At 42.4% G+C, this 19,948-nt stretch overlaps 1 protein-coding gene across 2 annotated transcripts; it reads left to right on the top strand.

Annotated features, from left to right (window-relative positions):
- Nucleotides 1-85: 85 nt before the first annotated feature.
- CCT5 (chaperonin containing TCP1 subunit 5) lies at nucleotides 86-19,419 on the top strand. Of its 2 annotated transcripts, XM_084850694.1 has the most exons (12): nucleotides 86-260; nucleotides 840-890; nucleotides 4,117-4,177; nucleotides 4,278-4,442; nucleotides 5,589-5,787; nucleotides 7,162-7,354; nucleotides 7,518-7,667; nucleotides 9,763-9,882; nucleotides 9,966-10,151; nucleotides 16,972-17,109; nucleotides 18,156-18,336; nucleotides 19,072-19,419. In XM_084850694.1, exons 3-12 carry the CDS (start codon nucleotides 4,126-4,128, stop codon nucleotides 19,197-19,199), a joined length of 1,512 nt encoding a protein of 503 aa, XP_084706820.1. In that variant the 5' UTR covers nucleotides 86-260; nucleotides 840-890; nucleotides 4,117-4,125; the 3' UTR covers nucleotides 19,200-19,419. The 2 variants fall into 2 exon arrangements, with proteins under 2 accessions (XP_084706820.1, XP_084706819.1); XM_084850693.1 differs by lacking the exon at nucleotides 840-890.
- The last annotated feature ends 529 nt before the right edge of the window (nucleotides 19,420-19,948 follow it).

Consider the following 19,948-nt stretch of genomic DNA (forward strand, 5'->3'; position numbering starts at 1 on the left):
GTCGCGGCGCATGCGCGGATCCTGTCCGCTGGGCGGTCTCGCGAGAAGAGAAGGGTCGGCGTCGGCAAGGAGCGCGCTCACGCGGGGCCCTTTCTTCGCCGTTAATCCATCTTCGCGGGCCTCGTGCAGCGTCTCTCGGGGAAGCGGCGGCCATCATGTCGGCCATGGGGACTCTGGCGTTTGACGAGTACGGGCGGCCTTTCCTTATCCTCAAGGACCAGGAGCGGAAGAGCCGCTCCACAGGCGTGGAGGCCCTCAAGGTAAACGGCGTGGCGGGGAAGGAGCCCGGCCGGCGGCGGCCTCCCGTGTAGCAGTCTGGCCCGGCGGTTAGAGTTCCGGCCCTGTGCTGGGGAGACCTGGGTTCGAGTCCCCATTCGGCCACGTGAGGCTCGGGCACTTCGATATCTCTCTCACCTTCAGCTGCCTCATAGGCTGCTGTGGTGAAGATGAAATGGGGCCGCTCCCCCTTACGCTCTTCGGAGCCCGCTGAGGAACGACGCGGCGCGAGTGCGGGAAAGACGCGTGACGGAAGTGCCCCCATCCTTAACCGCTCACTGCGCGGCCCTTCCCTCCTCCTCCTCCCGCATCTTTCCTCCGCCCAGTCGAGGATTCCTCCTGCGCAGACGGAATTCTAGGAGGGGCAGGAAATAAAAGCTTTTTTAACGCTCCCTCCCCCGTTTTTTTTAAACCCTCAGGCAGAAACCTGGCCTTAATATTGTGTTTGCAGGCCCATGCTTTTATAACAAAACTGGTATTCTTTCCCCAACCTACCCCCCGCGGCAGTCTGAAATGGCACAGTCCAGTCCATCATTTTAGGACTCTTCCACCTTATTTTGCAGCTCCTGCAAACCAGGCTGTAGAAGTACGAAAAGCGATCTATAAAAAGTGAAGTATGTGGGGTCTGAATAGGTTTGAAGTTCCTGCTTCGTGTCTTACTTGTCTCTGCCACAAAACTCACCAAATCTGCTCAAGATTTTCATTGGTTTTTTTTTAATTTGGCTTTTAGTTCTCTTTATGCTCTGCTACCCTGTGTTGTTGCATTCTAATTCTTGGAGATTTGTTTTGTTAAAGCTTGAGATGAACTGTGTTAGGAGGCCTGACTCAAAAAGCTGTATACAAGCACAATACATTGTAGATATGCAACTTGATTTTGGAGTAAGCCCCATGGAATACAGTGGAATCTATTACTCTGTTACTCTTGTCAGCAACATAGGCATAATATTGGCCTACATATAAGGCTGTTGTAAGGATTGCTGTAATAATATCAGTAAAGTGCCCTGGGTGCCTACTGGAAAACTATAATAATGTTATGACAAGTGTCTACCTCTTAAACACTTGACCTGGAACACACCAAAGTATGAAGCTGCCTTGTATCAAGGTAGACTGCAGAGCTGTTATAAAAGATTGCTAAGATATTGGCCATGTTGGCATGTGAGTTTGGCTGGCTTCTCCTATTTTACTGTGAATAAGCAGTGTGCTAATGCACGCAGCCATTTTGCTCAAATGGGTAAGACTAACCAGGAAGAGTTGATATATCATGAGGCTGGGACCCAGACACCTGGTTTGTTGTTCCCAAAAGAATTGTATTCGAACGCCAACATCAAAGCCTATTTTGTTATTGGCTTATGAGCCTGGCTTGTTTGGGAGTAACAAACCAGGAGCCTGGGTTCAGATCTCACAATAAATCAAGGCTTCCATGCTAATTGTATGCAAAAGTTTCCATTATATGTAGAGTGCTTTCAGCACCTTGGAAAAGGAGAAGGTGATAGAGCACATGCTTTGCATGCGAAAGGTCCCAGGTTCCATCCTTGGCATCTCCAGGCAGGGCAGGGAAGAACTACAGTTTGAAACTCTGTAGAGCCATTGCCAGTTAGCGTAGACCAGGGGTAGGTAATATGGTGTCCACAGGTACCCTCAGACACCTTTTTTGATGCCCAGCAAGGTGTGCTACCCCTTCCACTTGAAAAAAAATTAACACATTTTCTTAATGGTAGCTGGGATTGCTGTGAAAGAGGTTTCTGTTGGAACTGAAAGCTGTGGTGGGTTCAAAGGAATTGTTTAATGTTTTGGAGCTCAGCCACCAGCTCTCCTTTGTACTCAGTCTTTTAGGCAGGTTACTTGTCCTTTGGCATGCCTCCCACAGCAGCCATTTTGTGATGGTGCCCAGGACAATTTCTCAAATTGCCAAATGTGCCCACAGCCCCAAATAGTTGCCTACTCCTGGTGAAGACAGTACTGTAGCTAGATGGATGAATGGTCTTACTTGGTATAAGGTAGCTTCCTAAATAGTAGGGGTTATGATGATTGGGAAAGGCAAACAAAAAATAGCTTTTCAGGTCTAGATTTTACCATTCCAAGTCACTCTGCTTTGTGCCTTTCTGTAACAGTTTGGGCTTAATATGGCACCAGTGGGCTCCCTTTCTGCTTTATTACTGCATAGCTTCATCTAATTTGTTTTGCTTCCTCCCACTCATGTCTCTGTGCTGTCAGTTGTATAGCAGCTGCCTCTCCTTGTGCCTAGAACAGCCTTCTCTCATTTTGAGCTCCTCCCTCAAGGCCTGTTCCCTTAACAAGACTTTGTGATCTACCTAGCCTCATGTTTGCTCTATCTGTACATCGTCTTGATCCTTCTGCTCCTTTCCCCACTTTATTAGTCAATTATCTATCTTTCCTGCCCATACTATATTTGAATAATGCATAGCATGCTTTTCTGCCTACCATTTGACTCTCAGAGTTAGTTGATCAGGATCCTTCATCTTGAATCTGAGTGATAGAGGTGAGCTTATACTGCACGTCTACTTTGAAGGCTAACGAGCCTGTTGATTCTCATGGACCTCTCAACAGCTTTCAGTACCATCAACTACGTATCCTTCTAGGGCACCAAGCTGGGATGTAGTTGGGGGGAACTTTTCTGTGTTGTGTTCGGATCCTTTTCTGATGGTAATGGTGCTGGGGACTGATGCTCCACCCGATGGCATTTGGCCGGGGGGGCAGTGTAAGGTTCCATCTTACCTCCCGTGCTGCTTTAACATCTGCATTAAACTGCTGGGTGGGGTCATCTGCATGTTTGGGCTTCGATGTCATCAGTATGATATGTATATTGTAAATATGGTGAGTTCTGAAGCTGAGCAGCTGGCTTATTACTTCCCAAAAGATAGGATTTCCCAGCCTGATACATGCATCTGGAAGCCAACTCAGGCACTTGCATGGCAATTCTCACATTTCAAAATACGACAGTGTGATGTATCTGTGCATTCATTTGTAGACTAATGCTGACAGTTCTCCCCTTCTCTTAAAATAATTTGGTGTTTGAAAACATTCATTTTCTAACTTTAAAATTTTGATCCTGCAAAAACCTGTCAGTTTAGGTTCTCATGTGCCTTGCAATCAGAAAATACATATCCAATAAAAAAAAAAAGGCAAATTTAGAATCCTTTGCTTTAGACAGATGTACAGAATGGTTGGCTGCCATGCAGTTGTGCTTTACATCTGCTAGAGAAATTGCAAGAGGGTGCTTTTTACAAATGGAAGCCAGAGTGCTGGGCCTGGGACAGAAGTGTTCATCCTTCTCTGGCACTTGGTTGTCTTCCCCAAGCTTTGCCCTGTTGGTTAGATCAAACTGAAAGTTTAATTTCAAACCTTTTCACAGTGGTTGGGTTCGCATGTCATAAACATAAGTTACAGTAGCTTAAAGTAATGTCTGAATGCAGTCTGTTTCTGTGATTTAAAGTATTCTCCAAGGTATTAACATGTTTGAATTCTAAATTGTTTGAAAGTTTGAAAAAATTCTAGGAACTAATATCCTCAAAAAGATTTTCCATATTCTTGGAGACATACAATGTTTTCTTTTTAAATTCTAATTCAGCCTTAACTGTTCAGGTTATATTCCATGAATAAAATCTTCATTCATACATATAGATTCAGTGTAAAAAGAATGAAAGAAAAGTAGCTGTTCTGAAAATGGTGATACATAAAAAGTGATGTTGTTCAACTAGAGTAAATTAAATTTAAAAAGATACAAAATTGCTTTTAAAAAAGTGCTTCCAACTGTATGACTAGAAAATACTATACTTGCAGAATTTGGTAATACTAATTCTGTACTTGTGTTTTTAATAGTCTCACATAATGGCAGCCAAGGCAGTGGCCAATACACTCAGAACGTCACTTGGGCCCAATGGTAAGCATTAAGACTTTATTCTGTAAATTGTTAAGCCTCTTGTGTTGTAAGGTTTTTCTGCTTATATTGAAACTTTTAAATGTTTAAATGTCTGTTGCAGGCCTTGATAAAATGATGGTTGACAAAGATGGTGAAGTAACTGTGACAAATGATGGTGCCACAATCCTGAATATGATGGATGTGGACCATCAAATCGCTAAACTTATGGTTGAGCTGGCGAAATCTCAGGACGATGAGATTGGGGATGGAACCACAGGGGTTGTTGGTAAGACTAGATTGTGCGAGTCCCTTACTGTAATTTTTACATTTCAAAAGTAATTTTAACTATAAATATACTAAAGCTGGGCAGTAGTTACCAAAAATTGTATGTATGTGATGTGATATCTGGGTGGTTATTTGAATATATTCTTTAAATACATTTCTCACATCACTTGCTGTATTCTATTTTGACTCTTTATAAAGAAAATATACCCCAGGTGCCACTGAGGCTATGATTGAATATAGAGCTAAGAATTGCAGGTTATAGTGGATTATCAGCTGCCAAGACATAAATCTCAACCCAGTTGATTTAGCATACTATGACATTGTCCGCAGTTCTGTACTAAAGCTGCCTGGATTTACGCGTCCAGAACAGGTTATGTTAACCTAATTAGCTTGACATAGTTACCAAGAATGTATTCAATGGGGCTTCTTCCCAACTCAGTGTGTATAAGATTGCAGGCTAAACCTTATACTGTGTCCATATTTTTCTTTTTGAAGTGAAGTTCATGTTTTACCACCTCTTCATATGAGGAGGTCTTTCTGTGAAGTAGCCCCCACTTGAAATTCAGAAGTTACCATGTGTGAGAGAATGCTTGAATATGAATTGAGCTTTATTTAATATTCAGTATGTTCTCTTAAATGGAACTGGTGTTAGACAGTTACTCACTTCACACCCCTTGTGTCTGTGTTGTGTCTGAAAGTCTGGCTAGGTCAGAAACTGGTTTCTGTATAATATCTTAAATTCTGGGTTTTTGAAAATTAGTAGGGTATGGTTGGTTAACAGCTACCATGTCTTGGGGTGTTTTATTCCTTTCACCCTCTATTTGCCTGCAAAAGCCTTATAAATAGCTACTTACCTAGTTACTTGTAGCAGGTAAATGATCACCCAAGCTTCTTGTCAAGGAAGCTTTTGTAAAACAGGAAAAATTGGCTTTTTTCAGACAGTTGATCTTCCACAAATGATTCTCATGGGCATATGTTGGCAGGTGGGCTAGTGAAAATGTTTGCGGACTTACTAGCAAGCCTGGCTTTCAGTTTAGGAACTGAGATTTCGCTCGAGTATATCTAACATATCAGAAAGTATGGGGGTGGGCAGAGAAGAAATTTCCTAAATAGACATAACTTTTTTGTTACAATTTTGGTTCCATAGTTCTTGCAGGTGCACTGTTAGAACAGGCAGAGCACTTATTGGATCGTGGTATTCATCCTATCCGAATAGCAGACGGGTATGAACAGGCTGCTCGCATCGCCATTGAAAACCTGGACAAGATCAGTGACAGTTTTCCTGTTGATCCAGAGAATACTGAGCCTCTCATTCAGACAGCAAAGACAACTCTGGGCTCTAAAGTGTAAGTAATTTTTTAGAAAGCTGGGAATTGGGAATGCCTTAAAATCGGTTGCTAATTCTCATCACTTTGTAAAAAAAGAAAAAAAGTAGCTGGCTTTTAAAGAATAGTTAACAAGCTGCTTAAATGCTCAGATCCTATGGGAATAAACAAAATATTAAATGTGGAAACTGGCTTGGTTCTCATTATACTTTTTATTCCGTTTCTTGACTGGATGAGTAGGAAGAGGGGGCAGCTGCTTCTCCAAGGAGTAGAGAAGAGGTGGCAGCAGGAAGAGGTGGCGGCTGCTTCTCCAACTGCTTCCTTTGGCTCCCTTCCCTCTAGATGGCACCGCTGAGCCCAGTCCTTCCCTCCCCCAAAGGGTGAGGGCATGTGAACAGATAGAGCTTTCTCCCTGTCCAGGTGCCCCATCCTGTACCAGGTAATGATCTGTCCATGACAATGGAACTATAGGAAGTTCCTCCAGGTCCCCATCATCTCACCCAACACACAAAACCAGATCCAGAGTGTGCCCTGCTGAATGAGTGGGGCCAGATACTAATTAGGACAGACCCATGGAAGCTATGAAGTCCTGAGCCACTCCCAACAAAGCAGCCTTGGCATATATGTTGAAATCCCCCAGCACAATAGGGTGTGGAGACTGCCGTACCACCCTGAGACCACCCCACCTAGCTCTACATGGGGCTCATTCACTCTCTCACTGGGTGATGTGGGGAGGATTGGGCTTGCTGGATAGCGAAGAATAGTGCTGATCAAGTGAGAAGACGACACCCATGTATGCTGCAGTGCCCAGAGAGAAGTGCAGGCAGCAGTAGCTGCTCACAGTTTCTCTCTACAGAGCACTTGAGGCCACCCTCCCTGCCACGGTGCTCGGGATGAGTAAGCGAAAGGTGGGATAAGCAGCCGCTGCCTTCACTTGCTTGCTCCCTTGCCCCTTGAAAATGGCAGATCTCAGAGGAGGAGATGCCTCAGAGGAGGAGATGCTGCCCTAAGGGCAGTTCCAGGGGGCTTTCTGGATAGTGGGTTTCCTTTTCTCCTTTACACCTTCCTTTGCAGGCCAGGGGAAGGAAAGTGAGATTGCTGTTTGCTGTTTTCCTATTGCTCATGTCTCTTTACCAGCAATAGCTGCTAAACATTTCTTTTCTTTCAGAATAAAATTGCAGTATTAAGCACACTTTTTAAAAAGCGCTTAAGGAATGTGTAGTTTGATCCTAAGCTTAGTGTGAATTTGCCACAGCGCAGTTTAAGGATGTATTTTGCACTTTGCTGGTTACCTAAAATCTTCAAGAAGCCATTGGGGTTCTACAACATTTGATCTTGCTTGTTTTTGTTTTGTTTATCTGAATAAGCTGAAATGAAGCTTCCTTTTATATTTAGAATTAATCGTTGCCATAGACAAATGGCAGAAATAGCTGTAAATGCAGTACTAACTGTGGCAGATATGGAACGAAGAGATGTTGATTTTGAGCTGATAAAGGTCCAAGGCAAAGTTGGTGGTAGACTGGAGGACACCCAGCTAATAAAAGGTGTGATTGTGGACAAAGACTTCAGCCATCCACAAATGCCTAAAGTGAGTAATCTTTTTGATTAGTGATTAATTAAAGTAGTTAAATCTTGGATTTCCCAGTTGCTCTTTTATTTCATGAACACATAATTTAATTATTTTTTAAAAAAACACATGGTTTGTTCTTGTGGAACTATTAATGTTTATTAAGTAACCCCTCTACCACCAGGAAGTCAAAGATGCTAAAATCGCAATTCTGACTTGTCCATTTGAGCCTCCTAAGCCGAAAACTAAACATAAGCTTGATGTTACATCTGTTGAAGACTACAAGGCATTGCAGCAGTATGAGAAGGATAAGTTTGATGAGATGGTGAAACAGGTTAGAATGATATGTATTTGTTTTGATATGCTTGTAAATTGTTTTGAAAATCAGTATCTGTGTTCTGACGATTCGTAATGCTCTTGCCAAATGGTGGCTTAATAATAATTTTACTGAAAGCGTGACTTACTATACACAGTGCTGTGTACATTCAAATGTTAAAATTAAACATCTGCACCCGGTCTATCCAAACTTTGCACCAAGCTGGGTTTCGAAGAGGCAGAGGAACTAGAGATCAAATTGCCAACATTCGCTGGATCATGGAGAAAGCAAGAGAATTCCAGAAAAACGTCTATTTCTGCTTCATTGACTACACTAAAGCCTTTGACTGTGTGGATCACAACAAACTGTGGCAAATTCTTAAAGTGATGGGAGTACCAGACCACCTTACCTGTCTTCTGAGAAACCTGTACGAGGGTCAAGAAGCAACAGTAATAACCAGACATGGAACAACCAAGTGGTTCAAAATTGGGAAAGGAGTACGACAAGGCTGCATATTGTCACCCTGCTTATTTAACTTATATGCAGAGTACATCATGAGAAATGCCGGGTTGAATGAATCACAGGTCGGAATTAAGATTGCTGGGAGAATTATCAACAACCTCCGATATGCAGACGACACCACCCTAATGGCAGAAAGCGAAGAGGATCTAAAGAGCCTCTTGTTGAGGGTGAAAGAGGAGAGTGCAAAAGCTGGTTTGAAACTCAACATTAAAAAAACTAAGGTCATGGCATCTGGCCCCATCACTTCCTGGCATATAGAAGGGGAAGAAATGGAAGCAGTGACAGATTTTACTTTCTTGGGCTCCAAGATCACCGCAGATGGTGACTGTAGCCATGAAATTAAAAGACGCTTGCTCCTTGGGAGGAAAGCTATGGCCAACCTAGACAGCATAGTAAGAAGCAGAGACATCACCTTGCCGACAAAGGTCCGTATAATCAAAGTGATGGTTTTCCCAGTAGTAATGTATGGCTGTGGGAGCTGGACTATAAGGAAGGCTGAGCACCGAAGAATTGATGCTTTCGAACTGTGGTGCTGGAGAAGACTCTTACGAGTCCCCTGGACTGCAAGGAGGCCAAATCAGTCCATCCTAAAGGAAATCAACCCTGAGTTCTCATTGGAAGGACAGATACTTGGCTGAAGCCCAAATATTTTGGCCACCTAATGCGAAGAGAAAACTCTCTGGAAAAGACCCTGATGCTGGGAAAGACTGAAGGCAAAAGGAGAAGGGGACGGCAGAGGATGAGATGGCTAGATAGCATCACCGATGCAATGAATATGAACTTGAGCATGCTCCTGGAGAGAGCGCAGGACATGAAGGCCTGGCGTGCTATGGTCCATGGGGTCACAAAGAGTCGGACACGACTGAACAACAAAAATATGCAGCTTGGATACATTTGCATAATTCTGATTTTGCTAGTCATGGGGAAGGTAACATGCTATGTAGGGCGCTGAAGCTTTTGTGTCTAACAGGACTAAAAGGAAATTAAAGGCACAGTCCTATGCACGTTTAGAGAGAGAAAAGGCCTACAACTCCCAGCATGCCCCAACCAGCATGGCTGGCTGAGACACAGTGGGAGTTGTAGGCCTTTTCTCTGTCTAAACATGCATAGGATTGCACCTTAAACTGGATTGCTAGAATTTGAAATGTAGTCTACTTCAGTTCCAGTAAGAAACTTACATCTAAGTAGCTTTTCATCACTACAAGGTTTTCTGATTTGTGCTCAACAATTTAGTGATGTCAGAATTTGGGGTGAAATCCAGTGTTCCACTCATGTGATGGGACTTTTGGGAGAGGCATAGGAGAGGAGGAAAATCTGCTCTGGGGGGTTCATCAGTCCTCTAGAGCAGTTTTTGAGTGTATTCAGGGGGAATTGCCCCAGCCTCATTCCACTGATGGAAGTAGTTCTATTAGTGGAAGCACTTAATTAGATTCTACCCGTGGTCTGGGAGTAGTTTTGTTAGATTTGAAGTGCAGTGGCTGTGCATAACAGTTGTCTAGAAAGGAGGCTACTGTGCAGTCCATGTAAGCTGCTCTCAACATTTTTAAAGGAAGAGGCAGGTTAAAAGTAAAATAAATACATGTATTTTTAGATCAAAGACACTGGTGCAAACCTTGCTATTTGCCAGTGGGGATTTGATGATGAGGCCAATCACCTACTGCTTCAGAATGAATTGCCTGCTGTTCGCTGGGTTGGTGGCCCTGAAATAGAAGTAAGTATGAATCCCTTGCTATTCCTTAGATGTCCTGAGTTTAAAGTTTCTCCTTTCTCACAGTTTTATCTGGTTGCTTTCAGTTGATTGCCATTGCAACTGGAGGCCGCATTGTACCTCGTTTCTGTGAGCTCACACCTGAAAAACTGGGATTTGCTGGCATTGTCAGAGAAATATCATTTGGAACAACAAAAGACAAAATGCTTGTAATTGAGCAATGTCAGAATTCCAGAGCAGTGACCATCTTCATTAGAGGTGGAAATAAAATGGTGAGTGATTTTAATTTCATTGGACAGCTTGTCCAGCAGTTGTTTTTCACTTAGTTAAATGTGTTTACTGTTGTACTCTGATTTGCCTTAATATGAATTCCTATGTTGTGACTAGAACAAGTACATCCGTTGGTATTAATGTGCACTGTTTAAACTTGGAAATTAGCAACTTAAGAAAAGTATTCAAAGTTTTAAAAAATCCATGGTAAAGCATAGGAGACTGTGGAGTTGGGTTACCATTCTAATTAGAAGGTTGCTGTTGCTTTCAATTCAATTAAGGCAGATGGTCAGCAGTGAAAGTGTGGTGACATGTTCAGTAAACGAACTATTCTGTTGGATGTGCCACTTGCATTAAAAGCACATCCATTTCTTTGCTGTTCACTTCATTAACCTTATGGGCACACTTTATAGGTAACCTTTGTAGGATTGCAAGAACATGTCCTTTTGAGGCAGTGGAAATTCAGTTTCCATCTGAAATTAAAGTTGGAGTAACCAGGTCTGTGACTTAAAATTTCAGGGTAGACTTCTCAAATTCTTGCACTGAATCTCCCCAAGCCAAAATGGAGTATTTGAGCCTTTGTAATTGTAACAGAAGCTTGGAAATAAGTATTAATAGGGTAAATGTATATTGAGTCTTCATTTGCCCCTCTAGATGTTAGAAGGAATGGTAGGCTGGCTCCCCTCTCTACTTTTCCTCATCATGCTGCTGTCCTTTTGCAGGGAGAGCCTGTTTAGTAAATCGTGCCTTGGATCCAAAACTGCTGTTGATCAACCAGAACGCAGCCCCCCCCCCCCCCGCATTTCTGCAGGTTTTTTTCACACCACATCCCACATAGTTGAGAGTCCCTTGACCCTCAGCATTTGAGAGGGCATGTAGTTGCACCAAGGAGAGGTGGGACAACAGCAGTGTGCAAGTTCAGTTCTGCTTGTGCTTCTTTAGATCCATGCCAGTGTGTTTACTATGTTCACTTAGATTTCAATGACTGGCACAGTATGGCTTCTCTTGCTGTACCAAACAAAACACGGGGAGGGGAACCCTCAATAGAATCTCTAATCAGATCAAATGGACCACAAGAAATGTAATATGTTCGGGTATATTGCTAAAAATGTTTATAAGAATCAAAATGTGATAGTGAAATTCACACACAAAAAATTGGGTGACCAGAAGTTTACATGCACATCACAGTGTCTCTAAGTATTAATATTTAACAAACTTGCAGGTGGTCATACATAGTCAATTGAATAAATGCATATGACTTTCAACAGGACATGACATTAATAAGCCAACCCAAGTATGAGGGTGAATAGATCAACCTGTGTATATATACAGGGTGTTTCAAAATGATGGACCCAGTTTTAAAGCAGTATATTTCACGATGGCAACATGTTACAATTACACCAAAAGTTACAAACTGTTTAATGAGTTATCAAGTTTTACTAACCATTTTATAAATGTTCTATGTGCCCTCCACCTGCTGTACAGACAATATTGAGACGATAGTTGAATTTGCCCCAAACGCCTCTCAAAGTGTCTTCTGCCACTGAAGTCACCATTGCCGTGATTCTGTTTTTGAGGTCATCCAGATTAGTCGCTAATGGTGACACAAAAACATGTTCTTTGACGTATCCCCACAAGAAAAACTTGCAGGGTGTAATGTCTGGAGATCTTGGGGGCCAAGAGTGTAGCGCCAAGTCTTGGTGTCCTGTGTGGCCTATCCAATGTTGAGGCAGTGTGTCATTTAGAAAATGTTGAACCTGCAGGTGCCAGTGTGGTGGTGCTGTTTGTGCACTGAGAGAGGCATCTAGCGGTAATCATTTGAAACTCTTATGCCCCACCCTTTCAAGTGGTAAGAGTTTCATTCATGGGTGGTTCGTGGTTGCAGAGATACAGCGATTTCAAATCGGGTCCATCTTTTTGAAACACCCTGTACGTTAAAACTAGTTACTTTACTAATATATACTTAACAGCAGTAAAAGCACTCATACATTAATCAATACAATGGATACATAACCCTTTTGTACAAATCATAATGATGAACCAGCCTCAGTTATCTTGGGTGAATGTCTTGGATAAATTCTTAGCTGAATTTGCTATGCCATAAAATTCCTTAACCTACTCTTGCTTGTGCCATAAAATCCCTTAACCTTTGTTCCTCATCTTTCCCCTGTCTGTTTTATATGTTTATCTTCTACATTTCAAACTTAACTGGGATGTGACTCGTGATCTGAGAGTTGCCCACAGTGGCCTGTTTTCTCCTGAATACCTAGGCAATCACAATATCCTAGTTGTTCCATCCTATCCCTTTCCCTTATTCCTAGCTGAAACCCCCAGCCTCTCTACATAGCCTGGCTTAAGCTCTGCTTCACTTGAGCCACCCTCTTCATTTTGATGCTGAGCTGCATTATGCTCCTAGAAGTCTAGTTTTCGTTCTAGCTGGCAATCTTCAGTCTTCACATGGCTGGATGTATTTCAGAAAAGATGGCTGGATCCCTACTGGCCCACAACACCATCAACCCCAAGCAGCTACCAATTTGTGATGAGGAAAATAGTCATGTCACTAGATGCTTCCGCTGCTTTAATGTAACTAATCCTGTGGTTTAGTTACATTGCCCTCACATACATATCATGGTGGGATTAAAGAGGCTACTCTGTATTTCAGTGTGTTGAAATGATAATATTTGCCTACAATAAACTACAAAAATCATAGATTTTCTTATTTTGACATTTTGAATGTTAGTGTGCAGACTCTTCACAGAAATACCTTAATTCTTCTTGGGAGAGGAGGAAGCGCAGCAGGACTTTGGATCCAGCCCATTATCTTTGTGCGGCACTGCTTCTGTTAATACAGACAGAAGTTGTTTGAGAAGGGTCTGTGTGTGTTCTTAGAACATTAAAAGCACAATCCTTTACGTGTCTACTAAAAAATAAGTCTTGAGTTCAGTGGGGGTTGCTCTCGGGTAAATAGATATAGGATTGCAGCTCAGATTTGTTTTTTGTTTTTAGGGTTTGCAATTAGTGCTGCCCTAGGAACATGATGGAACTGAAACAAGATTAAGCCACTTAAAAAGAATGAAAAGCTGTCATGTGTAACTTTGATCAAATGGTAGTTCTATGAGAACGAGAGGCAGTGTTGGCCAGGAAGAAGATAGGGCCTCTATTAGAATAGTGTGGGGCAGAGAGTTTTATGATGGTAGGGGGTGATGATATTGATTAAAGGAGCACGAGTTTAGACACTTTTGTGCAGTTCCATTTTCCACTTTACCCCTAAGCCTCGGTAACGTTGGAGGGTTTATTTTATTTATTATTTATTTACAATATTTATATACTGCTCCACATCAGAAGATTTCAGAGTGGTGAACAACACAGTAAAAGAATAAAATAGCAGATTAGTTAAAGTTAACTAAAGTTACATTTAACTAAAGTTAAAATATTTTTTAAAAGATAGATCCCAATAAAGTGGAATTTAACAAACCATGGCTGGTGATGCAAGCAAGGCCTCTTGAAATAACGTCTTCAGGAGGCACCCGAAAGAACACGATGTTGGCACCTGCCTGACCTCTGAAGGCAGGGAATTCCACAGGAAGGGGGCTACCACACTGAAGACTCTTTTCCTGGTGGACTCCAACCAGGCCATAGGTCCATGTGGAACCACCAGGAACATGCCCTCTGATAACCTCAGTGACCGGGCAGGTTGGTAAAGAAGGAGGCGCGCTCTCAGGTATCCTGGTCCCAAGTTGTTACGTGCAGTCTCCTCAAGTAGGAGGGTGCTGTTTATGAAAGTCAGGTCAGCTAATGGGAAGGGATGTATTATCTCTGACCCAATTGTGGAAGAGCATGCTGATGTGGTTTGAATTATGGAATCCAGATTGGACAAAGAGGGAGATGTTAACCTCTCCTAAATGTGTCGTCTTGGTTACCGTGTATAGCACCAAACTTGACTTGGGAGCTGGTAGGGGTGGAAGGTAGCCCTGGTTTATAGGGATTTGGTCTCCCTGATCAGGTACGCTGTCCAACAGTCAGCCAGGTTTGAGTGTCTGTACCTGGTATTGGGAACCTGAGACAGGATTGGGTTTCTGCTGGTGCACCATTCACCCTGCTACCAACAGTCTCCATGATGAAGGTGGTCTCAAGTATTGAGTTGACCCCAAAGCTTGTGGTCTTGGAGGTCTTGAGTGTTCTCTCCATGGTTAACTTGTTGGGTTTGGCTTAGATTTCATGCCTGCCATGTCAGTCATTGGCCTGTCTCAAACTATATCTAGCCCAGTGCATCTAGAATGGCACACAGTAGATCTGGTTTTCTGTACTGGACATGGGGAAAATGATCTGTGGGTAGGGGAACCAATTGTGGTTCCATTGGCATGGAGGGATCATTTACTTGATCACGTTGGAACTTCAGGGTACTTGTAACCGCTGCAGAGATGGAGGACCAAATGTGATAATCTGACCCTAGAGGCTGATGAAGAGCATTTTTGGTGTAAGCTCTGGTACTTAAGAGCTGGAACCCTTAGACATCTACTGTGACCGATTTGCTGTACATTTGGCATATAAAAGTTGTTTGCATCCATTCTGACTTAGATGCCATAGTTTTGACAGAATCTGATAAGGTGCAGAGTGCAGTCTAGTCATGTTGTTATAGATACTGTTCAGCTTTTACAGCCCGAGGCCATGAACAAGCTACTTGGAGGTTTTAAACCCTGACACATGTTTCTTGCCCATCCAGGCTATTGAAATCTGCCAGGGTTGGGTTGGAGACATAACCTTGGAGATGGTTAATGCATCTTTGAGAGACGATATATTTGTTGCTGCTTTAAAGGATGCAGTTGTGAGACCTTTATTAAAGAAACCAAATTATCCCAGTGTGTTGGGATAATTATCACGCAGTGTAATCTTCCATTCTTAGGCAAGGTGTTTGAGCACATGGTGCCTTACCAACTCCACGTGATGTTGGATAATGCTGATTATTTAGATCTCCTCAAATCTAGTTCCAGACCTGGTTTTAGGACAGAAACCACCCTGGTTGTCCTGATGGATGACTTATGCTAGGGAATGGAGAGGGATGGGAGTGCAACCCTATTAGTTCTCCTGGACCTCTTCTCAGCTTTCAGTATTATTGACCATGATACCCTGCTGGATTGGTCTTGGGAGGCACAGTGTGCTGGTGGCATTAGTCCTTCCTGGAGGATTGCTGTCATAAGGTTACACTGGGGGACTATTGCTCTGCCCCATGGCCATTGGCTTAAGGGAAGCCGTAAAGGCCTATCCTCTGCCATATGCTACATCAGGAGTGTAAAACACGTGGGCCACAGGCTACCCCCAAAGCCCTTTCTAGCATGTCCCCAAGTCCCCCAACATCTGCTGCCGCCACTGAAAAGAACAAGGGGGCAGGCCCTTTGCAGAGCTTTGTTTTCCTGCATCCAGGCGTAGTCTAGGAATTGGGCTTCTGTAGCAGGGACCATCTCCCTGATCTTCTCCTAGAAGACTACCACACAACAACTTGCTCCTGCTGCTGCCAGAAGGCAGAGGTCAGTACAGGTTTTTTTTTTTTCTCAGAATAGGTAAGAATGAAAGCAGGGAGGGGGCTGAAAAGAAATGTTCTTTATAAGAAGCATGCAGTGGGATAAACAGAACAAAATATATAAGAAAAATATATGGGATTAAATGTATGTGGGGGAGTGTGTGTGTGTGTGCGCCATGTGTGTTTGTGCACAGATGCTTGGTCCCTAGCCCACATCTGACACAAGACGCAGTCCTTGGGGGCAAAAAGATTGTACACTCCTGATCTACGTGAAACAACTGGGGAAATCATCTGGAGGTCTGGGCTGAAGTGTCATCAGTATGCTGATGACACGCAGCTCTACATTTCATTTTCATCTCCACATCCCCGGGAAACTGGAACTCTTGAACTGGTGTCTGGAGGCAGTTTTAGGATGGATGAGGATGAACAAGCTGATGGTCCTTGCAACTGGTCCTAGATGTGGTTGTATTCCCCCGGAAGGATCAAGTACGCTGTTTGGGAGTTCTTCTGAACTCAGTGCTGACTGAGAAAGCTCAGGTGGTGGCGATGGGCAAGACTGCTTTTGACTAGTTAAATGGCTATGCCAAGTGCAAGTTCAAAAGCTTCAACTGCTACAGAATGCTCCCACTTGAGTAACGGTAGGTGCTTGGCATTTAGACCAAGTCACACTGATACTATACCAGCTGCACCTGGTTGCCAGTACATACCTGGGCCCAATTTAAAGTGTTAGTATTGGCCTTTAAAGTCAATAGTTAAAGTCAATAAAGTCAACTTTAAAACAGTTTGGATCCTGGTTATTTGAAAGACCACCTTCACCCATGCCAACCTGCTCATACGCAACACCAGAGGCTCTGCATGTGTGCCCACCTGTCAGAGCGATTAGGCTGGCAGGCACAAGGGATGGGACCTTCTTGGTAGCAGCCCCTCATTTGTGGAACTGTGTTCCAATTGATGTATGCCAGGCCCCATCATTACAGCTTTCAAGTGGGTCCTAAAGACTTAGCTATTTACCTTGTCCTTTACTTAAGTTAGGACATTATTGGGTACTGTGGTGTATATGCTATTGATTTTAATTTGTAATTTTGATTTTTTCATTGTGTCCCATGGTTTTAGATTTTGTTGTACGTCACCTTGGGAGGGTTTATCCTAGAAGATGGCATATAAATTGTATAAGTTAAATCAGTCAATAAATATTAGTAGTGCAGTGTACTGTTCAACTTTGTATGGCTTTAGGGATTTTCTGTTTTCATTAGAAACTCTGGTATAAACTCACTATTTTGTACATTTGCTTCCTTCAATTGAAGATCATTGAAGAAGCCAAACGATCCCTTCATGATGCATTGTGTGTGATCAGGAACCTTGTTCGTGACAACCGTATTGTTTATGGCGGAGGTGCTGCTGAGATTTCCTGTGCACTGGCTGTTAGTGAAACTGCAGATAAGGTAAAAAAAAAGAAGCAAACATTGATCTGTGTATCGCACTGACCAACTTTCCATTAAACAGATGCAGAATTATAGATGTTGAGATACTGTGCTGCAGATTTAATTCTGCTTGTATTCATAGCTTCTGGAGAAGCACCTGCAGCAGCAGCAGCATCCTACTTGTTTCAGTATATGTACGTTCATGGCTGTTCTGTGCTCATGGATTGGCAGGGGTGGATTGTTCCCTGGGTTGATAAAATTACAATATTCTTCAGAGAGGTAATGTTTCTTCTCTAAAGCTAAAAAAGAAACATTATATACTCACATGGAAGAAATCTTCAAAGAAGTCTTTCTCTGACCTCAGTTAAACTATAGAAGGCAATCATTGTAATATAGTAGAATGTCAGATTTGGACCACATAGATCTGAGTTCAAATCCCTACTCAGTCATGAATTTCACTGAGTTACCTTGGACTTGTATTTCCTTCTTCCTAGTCTGAGCTGCCTCACAAGTAGGATAAAGGGTTGTGTGGCTTGTGATGGAGATTGGGACCATGGATGCTGTCCTGAGATCCTTAAAGGGTTTATAGAATAAAAATGAAAGAATGTACTAGACAGGGTGCAGCCCAGTTTGTGTTGCATATCATTGTGTGACATGTGGTCATATGAAAATACTCATCCCTTCATAGTGATGATCGTTGTTGTTCAGAAATACAGTTTCATTCCTGTCAAGCATGCAAATAGTCCATGTCTTGGATTAAAGATTATTTTAAAGAATTAGTTTGGGTTAGCGTTTTTCTAAGGTGGAAAAGAATAATTCTCCTTTGTACAATGTAAAATGTGTGCATCTGTACTTTCTAAAGAGAATAACTGAACCTAGAAGATGTTTATAAGGTGTAAAAAAGTAAAGTATTATTCAGTTAAAAGTTGAATTGCACGGCTAATGGGCAGTAGGTTCTTGTGAAAAGAGTTCGATTTATCTCCTTCTAAAAAGCAGTTAAACCATTTAGGTGTAATGGAACCTGTTTTCAGACACTTTTGCTTGAATTCTGATGTTTTCTCTCCTAGTGCCCATCACTGGAGCAGTATGCAATGAGAGCTTTTGCTGATGCCCTAGAAGTTATTCCAATGGCGCTTTCTGAGAACAGTGGAATGAATCCCATACAAACAATGGCTATGGTACGAGCTCGGCAAGTGAAGGAAAACAACCCTGCTCTGGGTATTGATTGTTTACGCAAAGGGACAAATGGTAAGAACTTTGCTCTCTTAGGAGTGCTAGCATTGTTTTCAAATATGTCTGTGAATGTAACAATAGTTTAATAGGAGCGCTCTAGTATGCCCAAACAAATGTAGAAACAAATCCATGAATGCCCTTATCCTATGCTGACCTTTCCTCATCAAAAAATGGGCTCTTCAACTGGATTTAGGAAAAGACTCCATCCCTTTTGAGCCACTGACATTCCAGGGAGGAAATTGCACTCCTACCCCCTGTGGTTTCTTCCTTCAGATCTTTCTAGTCCTTTGACTGTAGCAACAATTCTTTTGAATCCGCAGACTGGATGAATCCTTCTGGAGTCTGCAAATAAGCCCTAGTTCCACTTTGTTCCTCCTTCCACTGAGTAAAATGAAGAATTGTTTCAACCACTGTTTGTTACCAAAACATTGTTTATAATATTTTATTCCCTACATGTATCAACACATTTTGATTTTGCCCCATTTGTTGTTTCCCCTAAAGTTTTTGTTTTGTACTTCTGCATACTTTCCCCCAAGCATGCTGACATCTCCCTCTTACTTCAGTAGCTACAATTCACATGTTCAAAAGCTATGGCACAGTCCTTAAAACAGCAGCCACATAGGTAAACTGGTGTGGTTTAGGACTCAGCTGTATGTTTTCTATTTTCTTGTCTTCTCTTGGAAATATAAAGTAACTTGTGCTTTTATTTTGAGTGAATACAATATATTCAAATGTCTCCTCTCTTGGCAGATATGAAGGAACAACATGTCATAGAAACTTTAATTGGCAAAAAACAACAGATCTCTCTGGCCACTCAGATGGTTAGAATGATTTTGAAGATTGATGATATTCGCAAGCCGGGTGAATCTCAAGAGTAAAAGTATAAAACCTGGAACATTGTAACCTCAGTGGCCACATCAACAGGATTCCAACTCTTTCCCCCCCATAGCCTACTTTTGTTATACTTAGATCAATAAATTACTATTGTGGTTTGAGCTCTACTTCAAAAATATCATTGTGCATTTTCTTAAGGTATACCATATTTAAACATCCCTTATACACAGGTGCTGTGGGAAGATAAAGCTTAAATTACTGACATTCTTTGTAGCCCTTCATTGCTGTCTAGTCTCTTCATGTTAGTACTGATGTTAGTATGTGGCTTATGTAGCTATCTTCCCCTTCCCCAAATTTCTGGAACTTTATCACGAATTGTAGTAGGTGGGGCTCCCAGGAAATGTAATTGGGTGGAATTAAAACTTCAGAGGTGTGGACTTCAAAAGGTCAATGAAACAGGGATACTTGTGGAAGAAGAGGTTCTGAACTAGGGTGTCATACTTGGGCCTTTTCATTTTGCCCCCAGTTCCTAAGTCTTGATGTTTTGCTTGGTGCTGGTGGAATGTATGTGAATGGCCTCATAATGTGGAGGTGATAAGCACTGTCACTGCCCCCCGCCCCCTCTCTCTTGGCCCAACTGCCATCAATATTGTGCAAGTTCACAAATTCCTATCAGGCAATCTTTGTGATGGCTTTAAATGTCATCTTCCACAAACGTTCTTTGTGGAAAAAAAAGTATGAGTTTGTTAAAGAAACATTTTCTTTCACAAATGTATACCTAGAGTATCTCCTG

This window comes from Heloderma suspectum, chromosome 4, assembly GCF_057233095.1.
Source record: "Heloderma suspectum isolate Gila_16-S chromosome 4, 16-S_ref, whole genome shotgun sequence".
Classification (NCBI taxonomy): Eukaryota; Metazoa; Chordata; class Lepidosauria; order Squamata; family Helodermatidae; genus Heloderma; species Heloderma suspectum.

Excerpts from the sequence above, each read along its gene's own strand:
- CCT5 (XM_084850693.1), top strand. The coding sequence starts at position 156 with ATGTCGGCCATGGGGACTCTGGCGTTTGACGAGTACGGGCGGCCTTTC. Across the intron at positions 4,443-5,588 it reads TGGAACCACAGGGGTTGTTG|TTCTTGCAGGTGCACTGTTA; the intron begins GTAAGACTAGAT and ends TTGGTTCCATAG. Across the intron at positions 5,788-7,161 it reads ACAACTCTGGGCTCTAAAGT|AATTAATCGTTGCCATAGAC; the intron begins GTAAGTAATTTT and ends TTTTATATTTAG.